Source organism: Notamacropus eugenii, chromosome 2 (genome assembly GCF_028372415.1).
Source record: "Notamacropus eugenii isolate mMacEug1 chromosome 2, mMacEug1.pri_v2, whole genome shotgun sequence".
Classification (NCBI taxonomy): domain Eukaryota; kingdom Metazoa; phylum Chordata; class Mammalia; order Diprotodontia; family Macropodidae; genus Notamacropus; species Notamacropus eugenii.
The window spans coordinates 160,896,443-160,912,164 of record NC_092873.1 but is presented as its reverse complement, the minus strand read 5'-3'; the positions used below and the strand labels follow the sequence as shown (position 1 = coordinate 160,912,164).

General features: G+C 35.3%; 1 protein-coding gene across 3 annotated transcripts in view; it reads right to left on the bottom strand.

The window, feature by feature from the left end:
• ORC3 (origin recognition complex subunit 3) overlaps positions 1-15,722 on the bottom strand; it is a 105,553-nt gene that overhangs the window by 12,749 nt on the left and 77,082 nt on the right. For all 3 annotated transcript variants that reach the window (XM_072642778.1, XM_072642780.1, XM_072642779.1), the window contains 3 exons: positions 6,227-6,360; positions 3,593-3,675; positions 2,363-2,463 (listed from right to left, as the gene is read on the bottom strand). In XM_072642778.1, coding sequence (XP_072498879.1) covers positions 2,363-2,463; positions 3,593-3,675; positions 6,227-6,360 — 318 coding nt within the window. The remainder of the gene's footprint in view (positions 1-2,362; positions 2,464-3,592; positions 3,676-6,226; positions 6,361-15,722) is intronic.

The following is a 15,722-nucleotide window of genomic DNA, read 5'->3' as shown; positions in this document are numbered from 1 at the left end:
TAGAAAAAAAAAACTTTTGAGAAAAGAACTCTGAAGATTTCACTGAGTTACCTGGAGAGTTCTAATGAACAATTTTAGATACAGGGAAACATTTTCTGATAGGAATGACAAATGTTTTTCAAAATTGGGTGGAAAAAGGAAAGTCTTATGTTTGCTAGAAAAAAACTGTGTAAACATCCCATGAAATAATATTTAGGATACTGGAAAAAAAAAATCTCAAGCAGAAGTTAAAAAGAGGGCAGGCACTGTAGAAAACAGACTGGATTTAGTACTAAACTTCTTCATCTAAACTCAGGCAGACCAACTGTCATCTAGCTGATGGCCTTGGGGTACATACCTAAAATGCCCCAAGGATTATGGTATATGAAATGTCACTTCTCCAAAGAGTACAATGAATGAGCCAAGACCTAACACATGGAGAACAATGACTTTTGCTCTAGAAGTGATGTTAGTGAGGAAAATTTTTAAGAAAACACTGAAGACATAGTACAGTTCCTCACCAAGATTTCTCCAGAAAGCAACACAGGAAGAGATGGACAGATAATCGATCTAAATATGGTCAGGTCCTAATTATCTGTACCAAGTCTGAGAACCATTTTTCTGCCATATGACTCACCTGAGGGGGTGTCACAGTCTGCTTTTGGCAGGAGTTTACTCCTGAGCTGGCAGGAGCAAGCCTCTGGCCCCACCTCAGCTGGGAGGGTTATCCTTCTTTCCCTAGCATTAGTACAAAGGCTGGAATTGGAAGGATGAATGCAGAGCTCTACTTTTCCAGTCTGATATATCCTGAGTGCATCTTTACACACAGTACAACACTCTTCACTTACAATATGTTTCTGAGGACTTCATCTACTTAGAACCATGTTAAGTTACGTTGTCTTAAGTGTCTTCTATTCCTCTCACACCAGATGGGAATGGGAAAAGCACAGCTCAGTTGCTCTTAGCCTTCTTTTGGCTCTGCCTCACACACTAAGGCAGGAACAACAGTTTACCTAAGCTCATTACTTTTGTGAGGGTCAAAAATAAGGAAATGAAGTACATGAGTCCAGGTGACAGCAGATTATCTCCACCTACTCAGGAAGCTGAATATATAAGAACACAGAAGGGGATGGTTGAGCTGGTTTCTAGTTTTAGCTTTGGGAGCTGTATGAACAGGAAAAAAGACCTAAAAGTCCAGGCTACAATCAAGATGTTTAAAACTAGTCTTCAAGACAACAATCACAGCTTGATAAACAATAAAGTTTCTGCTTTAGAAACTTGGATGCAGCAAGAGCAGAGGCCAAGGTAGGTGCTGGCCCAGCAAGATGAAATGAGAACTAGTAATTATACAAAGCGATTTTCTACTAGTTAGTCACTTCACTACTATTGTGCAATTTATCACTTTTATATGAAACAGTTCTCTCTCCATAATCTTCCTTTTGTCACAGTTTGTTAGTTATTTTGGACCTCTTTCTTATAGATCATAGTTTCTCTCTGATATATATAATAAATCTTCCACCAAATTGTCCTAAAAAATGGAACTTCTCAGTTTTACAGAGAATGTGTAATCCACTAGAAAGAAATTTTTGGTGCTATTATGTCTTGATTCTAATTGGGATACTATTTTTCTAATAGTTCCTCCCCTCCCTCTCCTGTTGCCGGCTTTCAATCACCACTAAATATCATGAACAATGATCAACAACAACCAGGATGATAATTGCAACTTCTTGCTATTTTTCATCTTCTTCTAAACCTCTATTGCTTTACATTCTTCTTATACATTTTCTTTTCTATATCCTGAATTTCAATGCTGACCTAAATGAATGTTCTTGGCACTTTGCAAACCCTGAGATATTTTTATTTAGCTACAAACAACTGGCTTTTTATGAAATCCACAGATCACAATAATGATTAGGATTTGTGATAGGGAATGACCTTTATGTTGACTCATAATATTGAGTCAGTGGGTTTCTAAATTTACTTTATGTAGAGTTCTCAACATCAATTTAATGTACATAAAAGTTAGACTGATGGCTCCTTTCTAGAAAGTGAAGAAAAGTAGACTTGCCATGTCACTTCATTTCTGCGCCTTGCCCAGGGCAGTTTAAATGTCAAGAACTATTGCTTACTTCCAATAGAGCCACTGCAGTAATAGCAGTGTCTATAATGCAGACACTGGATCAAATTTAAACTTGTGACCTTGGGCAGCAATCAATAGGAATGATTCTTGATGGAATATGTTAAAGACTGAAAACAAGCCCAAATTACAAGTTAAACTAGATCAACTGACCCTGAAAATGTACTGCCTTATGCCACAATAAGTTCTCTATATTTAGTAAGCTAGGATCCAATATCTGTCTCTGAAACACAATAATAGTCTTACCTCACCAGGTTGTCTATCAAGTCCACAACTCTGTCCCGCTGTACTTCAAATTTGGTTTGCTTCTTAGTTGAACTTCTTAATTCCTTCATTTCCAACAGGGACTACAGATGACAGAATACACTTTCCAATTAACTTGGCTACGAAATCTCCATGTAAAGCAGAGTAATATTGTTCACACAGTAGTAGGTCCAAAAGAAAAAAAAAGTGGAGGGGAAAGGAAAGGGAGGACAGATGAGTATGAGATGGACAGAGAGTATCATGAAAACAATGAACATGAACTTGGACAGATTTTGAGAAATAGTAGGGGATGGAAGGATCTGGCATGTCCATGGGGTCACGAAGAGTTGGACACAACTGCACAACAAGCAAATCTCCCTCTTGGCCCTCATCACTTTCTCAGGGTAGGAGGGTCAGAAAAAGACTCTAGTAGGCAAGGGCTTTTGTTCCAAAGGTCAGGGCAGAAGTTTTTATATCATACTCCTCATTTCATATAGGGGTTCTACTAAACTTTCAGGAATGGAAGCAAACTGGAAGTTCAATTTCAGTACTAATGGTATGTATTCTACTTACACTATTATAGTATGAACAATCTTCCTCAGCAAATTATCAGTAAATTACATATTAACCATTCTACCCAGATAAAATTTTATTGTACAATCATTGTAACTTGGCATCATGGTGTAAAAATAAAAATTCTTTGATTTTGTAATTATATGACACCAATGTTATCATCTGTCCAAAATTCAGTCACCTGAACTTTTGTTACAAAACTGTTTGAAAAATGAATACTCTTAGATGCCGTATATGTAAATAAAACAAAGAGAAGCCCTTTAGACTGCTGAGGTAGGAATTAGCAAGGTCCTCTGATCACAGTGAATAAGTTAAGTGTAATCTATCAATATAACATGCCATATACTCTTCCCCTTGTTAGTTAAGGGAAACTAACTTGTTTTCACTTGTTAGTGCTGTATTCCTTATGACCACATTTTCCCAGGGGAACATTTCCACCTACTAGCAGATTCCCACAGAACGTTTACTTACATTCAGAGTTAAGGTATGGCAGTGGGGCAGGCAAGATATTCAGTTTACAAGTCAACTACAAAGTAAGTATGCTTTGTGGTTTTAAAACTAAACCAGAAAACAGCCATGCAGAATAAATCTAGAACACTCAATTAACTGAAAAAACCTTAAGTGACAGGAAGTTGCTGGTAGATAAGGAACTGGGATGACCTTCTGAAGGTGATAGAGGTCTGTCTTCTGAAGTCCTTTCTGTTGTGATCCTGATCCATTCTCTTCCTCATTAGATTCTGTTTCTAGAACAAAAACAACATTCAACACTTAAAGAAGTCAACTGAGTTATGTAAAACAGATAGTCTTGCTAAATCAAGGTTAAACCAAATGTCATGTTACTTTTTCATGTAGCAAGGGGCCAGAGTTCCATGAGATAATCTGATTTTCTTCTGAAAGCTGAAATTCAGTAAACATATTCTTACATAATTTATGCTACAAAGAGGTCTTCAAAAATTTCAGTTCCTAAAACTTGCATTAAAAACAAGAACACATACTTTCATGTGTTTTATCTGGGGAAAAAATGTTACATCTACAAATTTATTTTCTATGATTATTCTAGAATATTAAATTACTAAAAGTCGATCCCTGCCTTTATTGTATGCTTTAATTAGAGAAATTTGATGAAGCTGGCCTCGATTTGCCTAAATCTAATTGGTTTGGCTACAAAGAAGGCTCAGGATATAAAGAGGAAGGTATTCAAATATTACATAGTTTAAAAACAAAAAGAGGCCCCTCACCCTTTCTAAAAGCACAGAGACCACAGAGAATTGTAGTATGAGGCTCCTTCCTTGTGTTACCAAAATCTCTCTTCCATCCCTAGCCTTAATACCTGTTTAATTTAAATAACATCACACTCACATGGACTGTTTGGCAAAAGACTGAAAGGAGGAAAGCAGTGGTGTTTTCCAACAAAGAATTTCAATTCAGTTGTTAGTATTTTCTGGTTTAAAATGCAATCCAAGCATATATGTATATCATATAGTACATTTTTCTTGCCTCAAAAAAACTAAATCCAAACTGTGTCTGATCTTTAAAAATAAATGAGCCATTCATGAGATTTTGCTCTTATTTTAAATCCCAACTATAATTTTAAATCTAGGTTACAATGTGGAAGATGTTTTAGGAATAGGAGAAAATCATGCAGATAAATATTTCTAATTTTTTAAAATGAAGGCATTCTATTTCCATTTCAACATTTAAATTAATACATCAAATATAAGCTCCTGAACAATTTTAACTATCATAATTTTAAACAGATTACATGGTGGAAAAGGATTTTGAAAATATAATAAAACAGTAAACCTATTATTTTTACCCTTTCAAAGATTTCAATTTTATTTCATTTCCCTTTTCAAGCACATAATCTAATAATTTCTTCAGTTTCCAAGATACTTCACACTGCTTTATGTCTTATAATCTCTAAAAACAATGTTCCCTCAGTGATACTACATAACATGACTTATTCATTGCCTTTCTAGCACCAGCATTTCTCAAAGGCACAATATTATAATAATTTCATTTAAAAATGACTATATTCAGATTCAAAACTGGAGTGACATTTATATACCTTTTGGTGCTTGATGGGAATTTAAATGTTGGATGCTCCAATGGATGAAAGAGATAAGCTTCAACTACTACTATTAAAAACACTTTTGTACATTTGGAACATCATTTGGCTCTAACTACTTCCTCTGCTCTTGCCATTCAAATCTCTCTCCTTTCATCATCCATTGATATTAACTAAGTACCCATTATAGTACTACAGCCATGAAAGGAAATATATAGGTTTGAGTAAAAAGACAGGACTTATGAAATCAGATCTTAGAATCTAACAGATAAACCAAAAATGTAATTATCCAAAGCTTTAAGAACATCAAGACAGTGTTTAACATGATAAATTTTTAACCTACTTCCTCACTGATTCTTCCTTATGCTTGGAACAATTTCCCACTTGACAAACACCAAGCTGTCATACTCATGTAGCATTTCTGTATCCAAAAATATGGAGTATAAATTTAATGCTTCCTCAAAAAAATAGGAACCCCTACTCCTATGAAGTCAGAGATAGAGCAAGGCAGAAGAGTACATGAAAGGCTGATGATCTCTGTGGTTTCATTTTGCCCATCAAGGCATAAATATCCTTAAAAGCATGATATACTATCTTTTACCTATGTCATACACACAGTACATTCAATAAATATTAAATGATAATGTTATCCTGCTATTCCTTCATATTTAAATAAACTTTAACCTACAGTGTTTTTAGCATTACAGAACTTTTTAGAGTGTTTCTTATCATTTCAAACATCTAAGATGCAACCTTCTATAAATCTGTTTTGGAACATGCCTCACACATAGTTTGATCATCAGTATAGAAGTGAGCCTTACTGAAAGCAGTTTATAGTTATCAAATTTTTAAGTTCACAAATAATTTACAGAGTGTTCTTGAAATCCACAAAGAAGTGAGTAAAGTGCTGAAGAAAAATTAAAAAGGAATCATAAATGCGAAGTTCTTTTCCCATCATTAGTTTAAAAAAAGAACTAATTATTCTAAACAAAATATAGGAACCATATAGCTAGAACAGAAACTTCTATTTTTGGTATTTTGATAACAATCACTGTTTAAGCTAACTGTGAAGGAGAAATATTTGGCATGCTCATGGGCTGCTTCTGAGGCTCAGGGCCATGATAAGATTTTGGATCATAATTCAGTCCATCAGAATATGGGTTCTATAATGTCATTTCAGAGTGACTACCATGGTCAATGGAACTGTTAGTATATTACATACTCACCTTCAAAACTCTGAAAATAGGCAAGGAACTCCTGCAGTTTCTCTGCTGTGCTCCCAAGCTGTTTTCCAGGAGAGGATTTAAAAACTTCTACACATTTCTGAAGTATGGCCATCAGCTCATCTTTGGCCAGCATCCTAGAAAAGCACAATCAGTGACTGAAGATGTAATGCAACTGGCAAATTAATGAACAAAAAAAGCAATACTTCTAGAAATGTGGAAAGGCATAATTTCTACAACTCAACATTTCTGCTCAGGAAAAGCAGTGTAGCCATTCTTTAATTAGCAGCCACCAATTTTCTCATAGATAAGCTTTTCGGTAATTCATTTTATTTTCAGTAGCATTTGCTTTACATGACAATTTTCAAATCTGGAAAGCTGAAAAAAATCTCAAAGGAAACCAAGAAGCTATGATAATTTCTCTAAGACTGAGTGCCTTCAATACAAATTCCTTTGATTACCCAGCCAGTGATGTCACAATGACTTCACAAAGAATCTATTTGCAAACTGCTTCTGTGCTCGTTAAGAATGTGAAAGAATGAAAAGAAACTCTTTAAAAGCTGATCCTATATTTTAGCTAAATCAAGTACAAAAGATTTGTGACCAAACATATTAAGCACAAGATCCTTCACAAACATCAGCCCTGGAGTCCACATAAGAGTCCTAGAGATTGGTAGCTGCTATCCTTATTTGGCAGGATGGGGAGAGAGGGCAACCTGCCCATGGCCACAAAGCAAATTAGATCCAAAATAGAATTGAGAACTTAAACATTCCAGCATCAGTGTATGTCTCTCCATCAAAGCATTTGCTCAGAAGCAGAATCAACCTCGATCAGGTCAAGGTTAATGATTTGTTTATTAAGCCATGAAACATAGATATGCCAATTACATTCTTAATTGCATAGCATATGGAGAGAAAATACTAATGGCATGCTGGTGACAAACATTAATATCACTAAATTAGAGCAAAAAGAATACCAAACAATGTTAAACCAAGTTAACTAGAACTGGTAAAGAAAGTTTTCAGCTACCTCAACAGAAAGTTGAAAAAATATAAAAATATCATTCATAAAAAATGTATAACAGAAACTAGTAAGAATAGGAGGTGAAAACTTTTCCTGTTTTTGAAAAGAAAATCTAAAACATTTCTCTTCTAATTCTACACCAACGAAATAATTTCTCAAAACTGATTCTTCATCTATGAATCAAAAGGTTGCTATGAGGCAAGTCTTGATTATTCATGAGAGGTATATAGATTAAATACAGTCTCTTTTCCCTCTCCTGCTTCCTGGGATCAGGGTATGTTGACGGTAGATCTAAAACAGGAAAAGATCATTCCAGAAGTCAGATGCAGCTGAGTGATGTTTTCCATGACTTTTCGCTTCTCTGAGTGAATCACCAACCTCTACCTCTTAACATGCCAGCTCTCAGATGTTCATCAAAGTAATAACATAGTGTGTTTTTGGAGTAAGGTAAGATGGAAGCATAATGTCTGGATTGATATTGCATCTCTTCAACTCCCAAATTACTCAACTCAATTATTAAAAGAAAATCTTTGTTTGGGCCCTGTCCTCAATAATGAAGGAAACTCAGGTAGAAAAAATTAAAAGGAATTTATTAAATATCTCAAGGCAAAATGGTATTCAGAGCATCTGGGCACCAAATTCAAACTACAAGCTAATTTTATAGATGAATTTCATAATAAAGGAAAGACAATCCTTACAGGTGCACATTTCTAAAATGGGACATGGTAGCATCTCTCAGCTACTTTATTGCCCCCATCATAGGAAAAATGAGATTAGCGGTAAGAAGATCCATGCCTTAGCAGGTACTACAAAGGAAAGGGGTTAGGATCAAAGTACAGGCCTTCTTTCCCTTCAGACTGCCTGGCATGTACCTGGAAGACAAGCAAGGCTAGAAACAATGGGGTCACGCAAATTGACTCAGTATAAATCTCAATACCATCTTATATACAAGCTCATCACAACACAGACACACACACACACACACACACACACACATTTATTTATTTATTCATTCTGGTGCTACTTTGCATACAGTCAGGGCATGAGAATGGCATATTATTTTGTAATTTGGATTCCATTTTTATTGGACTGGATCCCATAACTTTTAGTGTATTTCATTATGTGAATCAGACAAATATTTTTTCACAGATGCTGTTTTCTACAAATACTTTTGCCTCTGTTACTATTAAACCAAACATCAATTACCTTTATTTTAAAAATAATAAAATAGCTTATGCCTTTTCCAAAGATCATTTTGCTATTTATTAAAAAAATTAATAATAAAACTTGGGATAGAACTGATTGGAATTGACAATTTGACAGAATTAAGCAAATTTTTTTCTATTTATGATTAGCTAATCTGAGATTTAGGTAGCTAGGTGGCACAGTGGATAGAGTGCAGGGTTTGCAGTCAGGAAGACTCATTTTCCTGAGTTCAAATCTAGCCTTAGACACTTAGTAACTGTGTGACCCTGAGTACTTAATCCTGTTTGTCTCAATTTTCTCATCATGAAATGAGCTGGAGAAGGAAATGGAAAACCCAATATCTTTGCCAAGAAAATTCCAAACAGGATCATGAAAAGTCTGAAATGACTGAACAACAACATGCTCTCCCAGAGACCACAATGCAATTTAAGGGTCACTAGGTGGCACAGTAGATAGAGTACAATGGGTAGAGTTTGGGCCCCCAAATGGAGTCACAGAGAGTCAAACACAATTGAACAACAATAATAAAAATCTGAGATACATTATTTTATGAAATGTGATAAAGCAATTGTATTACATATATGAAGTATGTTATATATGTATATATCTCTGTGTATATATATGTATATATCTCTGTGCATATATACATATATACACGCACACACACGTATACATACATACATACTGATTTAATATGCTACTCTTCTTGAGGTCCATAGGAACAAACCATTTTAATTCATATGAGAAAACATAAGAGTGGTAAAGTTGGTCATAGTTGATATGGGACCAGTCTTGGAGTTGGAAGGACCTGCATCCATAGCTTGTCTTTGATATATAGCAGGTATGTGAACAGAAGCCAAGACACTTAACCTCTTGGAAACCTCTGGCAACCCTGTAAGATTGTAAGTTATAGACAGATTACTAGAGGGTAGACAGAGCCAAGATGGCAAAGAAAAGCCAGGAAGTTGTCTAAGCACTTCCCAGTTTCTCTGGAAATAACTTTAAATCAAACCTCAAAATGAAGTCTGGTGTGACAGAATCCATAAAATGATGCGGTAAAACAAGTTTCTAGCTCAAGATAACTTAGAAGGACAATAGGGCAAGTCTATCTCACTTGGGCAAGAGGAACACAATCTAGCAAAAGCAATGTTTGGGCAAGCCAACGGGAGGCTCCTAGCCCCAGGCACAGATCAGTAATCCTGCTCAGCAAGCCACAACACAACAGACCAGCTGTGAGGTCTCCAGCCTAGACAGGTTAGCCTACAGCTCCTGAGGACTGGTGTAGCAGGTGTTAATAGGGTGGGTGGTCCCAGTGCAACAGGTGGGCTCAGTGCAATATGTATAAATGTATGCATATATACACAGAGATATATACATATATAACAATCTTCATATATGTAATATAATTAATTGCTTTGTCATATTTCATAAATGTTCCAGCCCTAGAACCCCACACTAGGTCCCTGGCTTAGTACAAGAAGGTTGGGATAGTGCGCCCTGTAACCCAGGAGCAGAGCTCAACTTTGAAAAAAGCTCTCCTAGAAGAGTTCAAAAAGAATTTTAAAAATCAAGTAAGAATGTTAGAAGAAAAATTGGGGTGAAATGAGAGTTATGCAAGAGAATCATGAAAAAAGAGCTTAGCTTGGAAAAGGAAGCACAAAAGTTGAAGAAAATAACTCTTTAAAAAGTAGAATTGGTAAAATGGAAAAGGCTGTACAAAAGCTAATGAAGAAAATAATTCTTTAAAAATTAGATTTGGGCAAATGAAAGCTAATGACTCTATGAGACATCAAAAATCAGTCAAACAAAATCAAAAGAATGAAAAAAAGAAGAAAATTTAAAATATTTCAATGGAAAAACAGGGAAAGTAGATGCAATTTAAGAATTATTGGACTATTTGAAAGTCATGATCAAAAACAAGAGCCTGGACAGCATCTTTCAAGAAATTATCAAGGAAAACCTCTGATATCCTAGAACCAAGAGGTAAAACAGAAATTGAAAGAATTCACACATCACCTCCTGAAAGAGAACCCAAAATGAAAACTCCCTGCAATGGTTATAGCCAAATTCAAGAACTCTCAGATCAAGGGAAAAATACTTAAAAGAATTGAGAAAGACACAATTCAAATTTTGAGGCATCAGAGCCAGGATTACACAAGATTTAGCAGCTTCTACATTAAAGGATCTGAGGGCTTGGAATATGATATTCAAGAAGGCAAAGGAACTTGGATTATAATCAAGAATAAACTACCCAGCAAAACTGAGCATTATCTTTTAGGGGCAAAAATGGATATTCAATGACAAGGGGGCTTTCAACCATTCCTGATGAAAAGACCAGAGCTAAACAGAAATTTTGATTTTCAAATATAAGATTCTAGAGAAGCACAAAAAGGTAAACAGGAAAGAAAAAAAAAAGTTAAGCTATTCAATAAGGTTAAACTTACATCCCCAAATGGGAAGATGATACTTGTAACTTAAGAACTGCATCTCTATTAGAGCAGTGAAACGGAGTATACATAGACAGAGTATGTAGGTATAAATTGACTTTGATGGGATGATATAAAAAATTAAAGGGTGAAAAAGAAGATTGCACTGGGAGAAGAAGGAAGGGACTGGCAGAATGGGGTCAGTTGTATCACATGAAGTGGAAGGAAATAATGGAAGAAGGGGGGTGAGAATTGTTTGAACCTTACTCTTACTGGAATTGACTCAACATACACACTTGGTTGGGTATAGAATCTGTTTTAGGGGAGGAGAAAAGAAAAGGGAAGAGGTGATAGAGGAGGGGGCAGACTGAGGGAGGTGGTAGGTAGAAGCAAAATACTGGTGAGAAGAGGCAGTGAAAGGAGAGAGAAAAAAGTATAAACAGTGCAAAAATAGGACTGAGGGAAACACAAGTTAATAATCATAAATGTGAATGTGAATCGGATGAAGTCTCCCACAAAATGGAAGTGGAAAACAGAATTGAGTAAATACCAGAATCCTACAATATGTTGTTTACAAGAAGTATATATAAAGTGGAAAGACACACACAAAGTAAAGGTAAAAGGCTGGAGCAGAATATACTATGCTTCAGCTGAAGTAAAACAAACCAGAGTAGCAATCCTGATCTCAGACAAAGCAAAAGCAAAACTAGATCTAAAATTGAAAGACACAAATAATGAATTGGTACATATTCTCTGGCTCTCAGCTCTGGACTGAAACAAAGCAAATTTCTGATAATTCTTACTAGAACTGTCTAACTAAATTCATCATAAATTCTAATCTTACAAAGACATGAATTAAAAACATAGAAAAACCATATTTAGTGAAGTTTTCTCACATGTTGAGGACTTTTGCCACCCTCTCTATAAGTCTGAGAGAATAATTAAAGTCTAAGCTTAAGAGTAAGTCACAACAGCTTGAAATCTGCCTTTTGTTTTCTTTAGCAACAACAAATCTAATCATCACTAGTAGTTGTACTACTCTCATTTTATTAGCTATGTTATTTTTGCAAAGGCATATTCTCTTTAGAAGTACTAAGATGTACATATGAATATGAATATGCATAGGTGACTTGGTACACAGCTAAACTGAATACAAACCCTGCTTTCACTCTTAAATGAAAAATAGGTGACTATCTTACAAGCATCAAATGCAGTTAGAAGTTCCAGAGAGGCAAATTTTTTTCTTTAGATAACTACAAAACTATTCAGTCCCCTGAAATATTCAGGAAAAGACAAACTCATCTTAACAGACTGCATAAAAGTAATTGATAAAGTAGAAAACAGAATTTGGTCAAATGAATCTTACTAAGTAGCAGGTCCAATAGATACTTAAGATTTTGCCCACTGGACTCTAGAAAAGTGGCCAAAAAAAGACATCTAAGATGGGTCATATTATGTAATATTTCAACTGGATGGTTTATGTGTAATTTAATCTAGAAATGTTCAATCAATCAATAAACATTTGTTAAGCAGCTATGTTCCAGGCACTGTGCTAAGCACTAGGGATACAAAAAAGAGGCAAAAGACAGTCCCGGACTTCAAGGAACTCACAATCAAATGGAGGTGATAACAAATAAATATCTATAAATAAGCTACATACAGTCCAGCTAGGAAATACTTAACAGGAAAAAGGCACTAGAATTAAGAAGGGGTTGGAAAAGGCTTCTTGTAGACAACTGGGTTTTAGTTGGGACTTAAAAGTGGAGATATTCCATCACCAATATGGTGATCAAACTTCATGCCACAATGAGTAACTGGAAGGACAATCACTCTTTATATATCAGCTAAAAGAACCAGAAAAAGTCCATATGAATTTTTCATGTTAATATTAATATGCTTCTCCACATACAGAGAAAGAATGATAGAGTCTGAATGCAGATCAAAGCACATTAATTTTCAAGTTTTTTGTTTTATTTTTCCTCAAGGTTTTTTCCCTTCTGTTCAGAATCTTCTTTCACAACATGACTAATGTGGAAATACGTTTAATATGATTGTACAGGAATAACCTATATCAGATTGCTTACCATCTTTGGGAGGGGAGAAGAAAGGCAGGGAGGGAGAAAAAACTTGGAACTCAAAATCTTATAAAAGTGAATGCTAAAAATTATCTTTACAGGTAACTGGAAAAATAAACTACTATTACGTGGGAAAAAATTAATAAGCGTGTGAGCTGAAAATCTTGTTTCCTTAAATGTGACAGTTATTTAGCAGTACATACATATATACACATACATACATATTCACACATATGAAATATTATGGCAGGTGGGCAGAGCATGGCAAAGGTCTCCTCTCTCAAGCTGGAGGTCTTAAAGCCAAGCCCTGCAGTCTCTCAGCACCTCTTATTTTTCTCCTTTCACTTGAAGGAATTTTTTTTTTTTTTTAGTATAGGGTGAAGAGAAGGAGCACCTAGCCAAGGGGCACGGGAGGAGGGAAAGAACACAGTTCTGTCAAGTAAAGTTAAAAGTTAAAGCAAGAACTGTCTGTATAAGGTTTGGTACGATCAAGTTTCAGGCATCCACTGTGGGGGGTGGGGGGGGGGGAGGAGCACCGTCTTGGAACATATACCTGGAGGATAAGGGGGGACTACTGTGTATGCCAATGAAGTGTTTCCATTGCATCATGCTTAAAGCCAGTAATTCTCACTTAGGTGCTGATTATTAGAATTTCTAGTAAGAACAGGTCAGAAGAAGTTGATTAATCTCTCTCAAGTTCTATAGCAGATTATTTGAGTAGCAAGTTTGTAAAACCTAGTCAGATATAACTAAACAGTTACCCAAGACAATTTCTAAACCTTTTCCATGTCTCAAACAAAAATATCTAGAATTTCTTCCCTCCTTTTATTTGGGGGGTGGGGGGGAGAGAAGAATATTGTGACTTAAGGAATTTAAAGAGTAAACCCCTAAAACAAAATAGCTTTAATTCAAATATAATAATAATAGTTTTATTTAAGAGAAATGTAATGAAGAGTCACAAAGAATAATTTATCTTTTTAGACAATGAGTTTTTCTTTCAAAACTCTTTTAAAAAAATACAACAAATAACTTCAAAAATAAATTCCAATTTCATATTATGGCCAGGTAAGGGAGAGGAATTCTTCACTCAAGAAAGGTATCTCATTGTGGTGTGGTGCCCTGAATTCTAGAAGGTTCTGCCAGTAGGTACAAGCAACTTAAAACACTCTGAGTTTGGGCCTGTCAATGGACTGTGTCAGTTATGAGATGGCAACAGGATCATGGAATTCAGAGCTGCAAGGGGCTATGGAGATTGCATAGTCCAACCCCTTCATTTTATGGATGAGGAAACTGACATACAAAGAGGTTAAGTGATTTGCTCAAGGTCACACAGGTACTCAATAGAAAAATGGGATTTGAACTCAGGTCTGAAGACTCTGAAAACCAGTGTTTTCTTCCCATTACACCATAAGCTCCAAAGTTTCTTAAGCAGTTTTAGAAATGTTGCATTTTGGAGAGGTAAAATAATTTTTCTTGATTGTAAATAAACACTTAGCAAATTTGGGCAAGGTCACTGTCTTATCATCCTATTTTATTTCCAATGTTAAATATTTCCCTGATACATTTAGAAGGAAGATTGGCTTTTTTCCAGAAGATTCAACTAGATTATGCTTACCAGGTAAATTTTTGATCACAGCATATCATGAAGAATGTGGAGTGGATACAATGTGCTTGGTGGAAGGAGTATCCGTACACATAAAATCATAAAAATCACAGAAATTAAGAGGTAATTAGAAGGATGAACACTGGGAAACAGCAAGGAAAACAATGAAGGAAAGATAAAAAACAGAGATACACATGTAGAGAGAAACTGAGACTTTCTTTCATAGGGTACTAGCCCCAATGACATTACAAACAGTCTCTAAAGATTTTATAAATCGTTTTGCATTTTAGCAACTAAAGCTATAAGAAGCATCTTTGATTACTTGTTCTGCAAGTCAGATGAAATCATGACAAGAATGGGAGTAACAGAGTCATAGAGAATAAAGTACCCTTTGAGTAACAGTATATAGTCGTCCATCATTTTATGGAACAGGAAACTAAGACCTAGAAAAGTGTTACTTACCTAAAATATAGAGAAAATTAGTGACAGAGCTAGGCTAGACCCCAAATCTTTTGATTTCCTATCTAGTGCTCTTTCCATTATAAAATGATGGTTTCTTGGAATTCTATCCAAGGGTCAAAAAGTCTCTGGTTCACTGACTGTAGTTTTACTGACTCCAGTTCAAAGAAATAATCAGGTAATTGATCAGCAAGAATTTTGCATTAATGGTTTAGTTTCAAAACAGTGAACCACTCTAACAATTTATTCTCCATAATGAATTTTCAAGACAAACTTTTCCACTGTCTTTCCAATACTTTAGAATTCCTGAGGTACTTTTTATGTGAAGATTTAGGGAATGATAAGGTTGGCCTTTGCTAGAGAATAGTATTTTCCATGGCCTCTAGCCTTTTCAAACAATATTAAATGTAGCTGTCCTTTGATAGATATATTTGCCCCTGAATTTCAACCCTTGCCAACCTGTGTCTGGAACAGTGATTCCTGACATCTCTGGAATATAATCACCATGGTATTTTGTTTCAAATTGGAAGTAACTAGAGAAACCTTGATATGCTACAAAACTAGACTTGGGAATTACCAACTCTCTAACTTTAGGATGTCTTCTATTATCTTCTGCCTTAAGAAGCATTGAGACTTAGATCACTATTTGGTAAGTATTTCATAGAGAATGGAAGTGTCATTATTAATGATTGGACATTTATAAAAT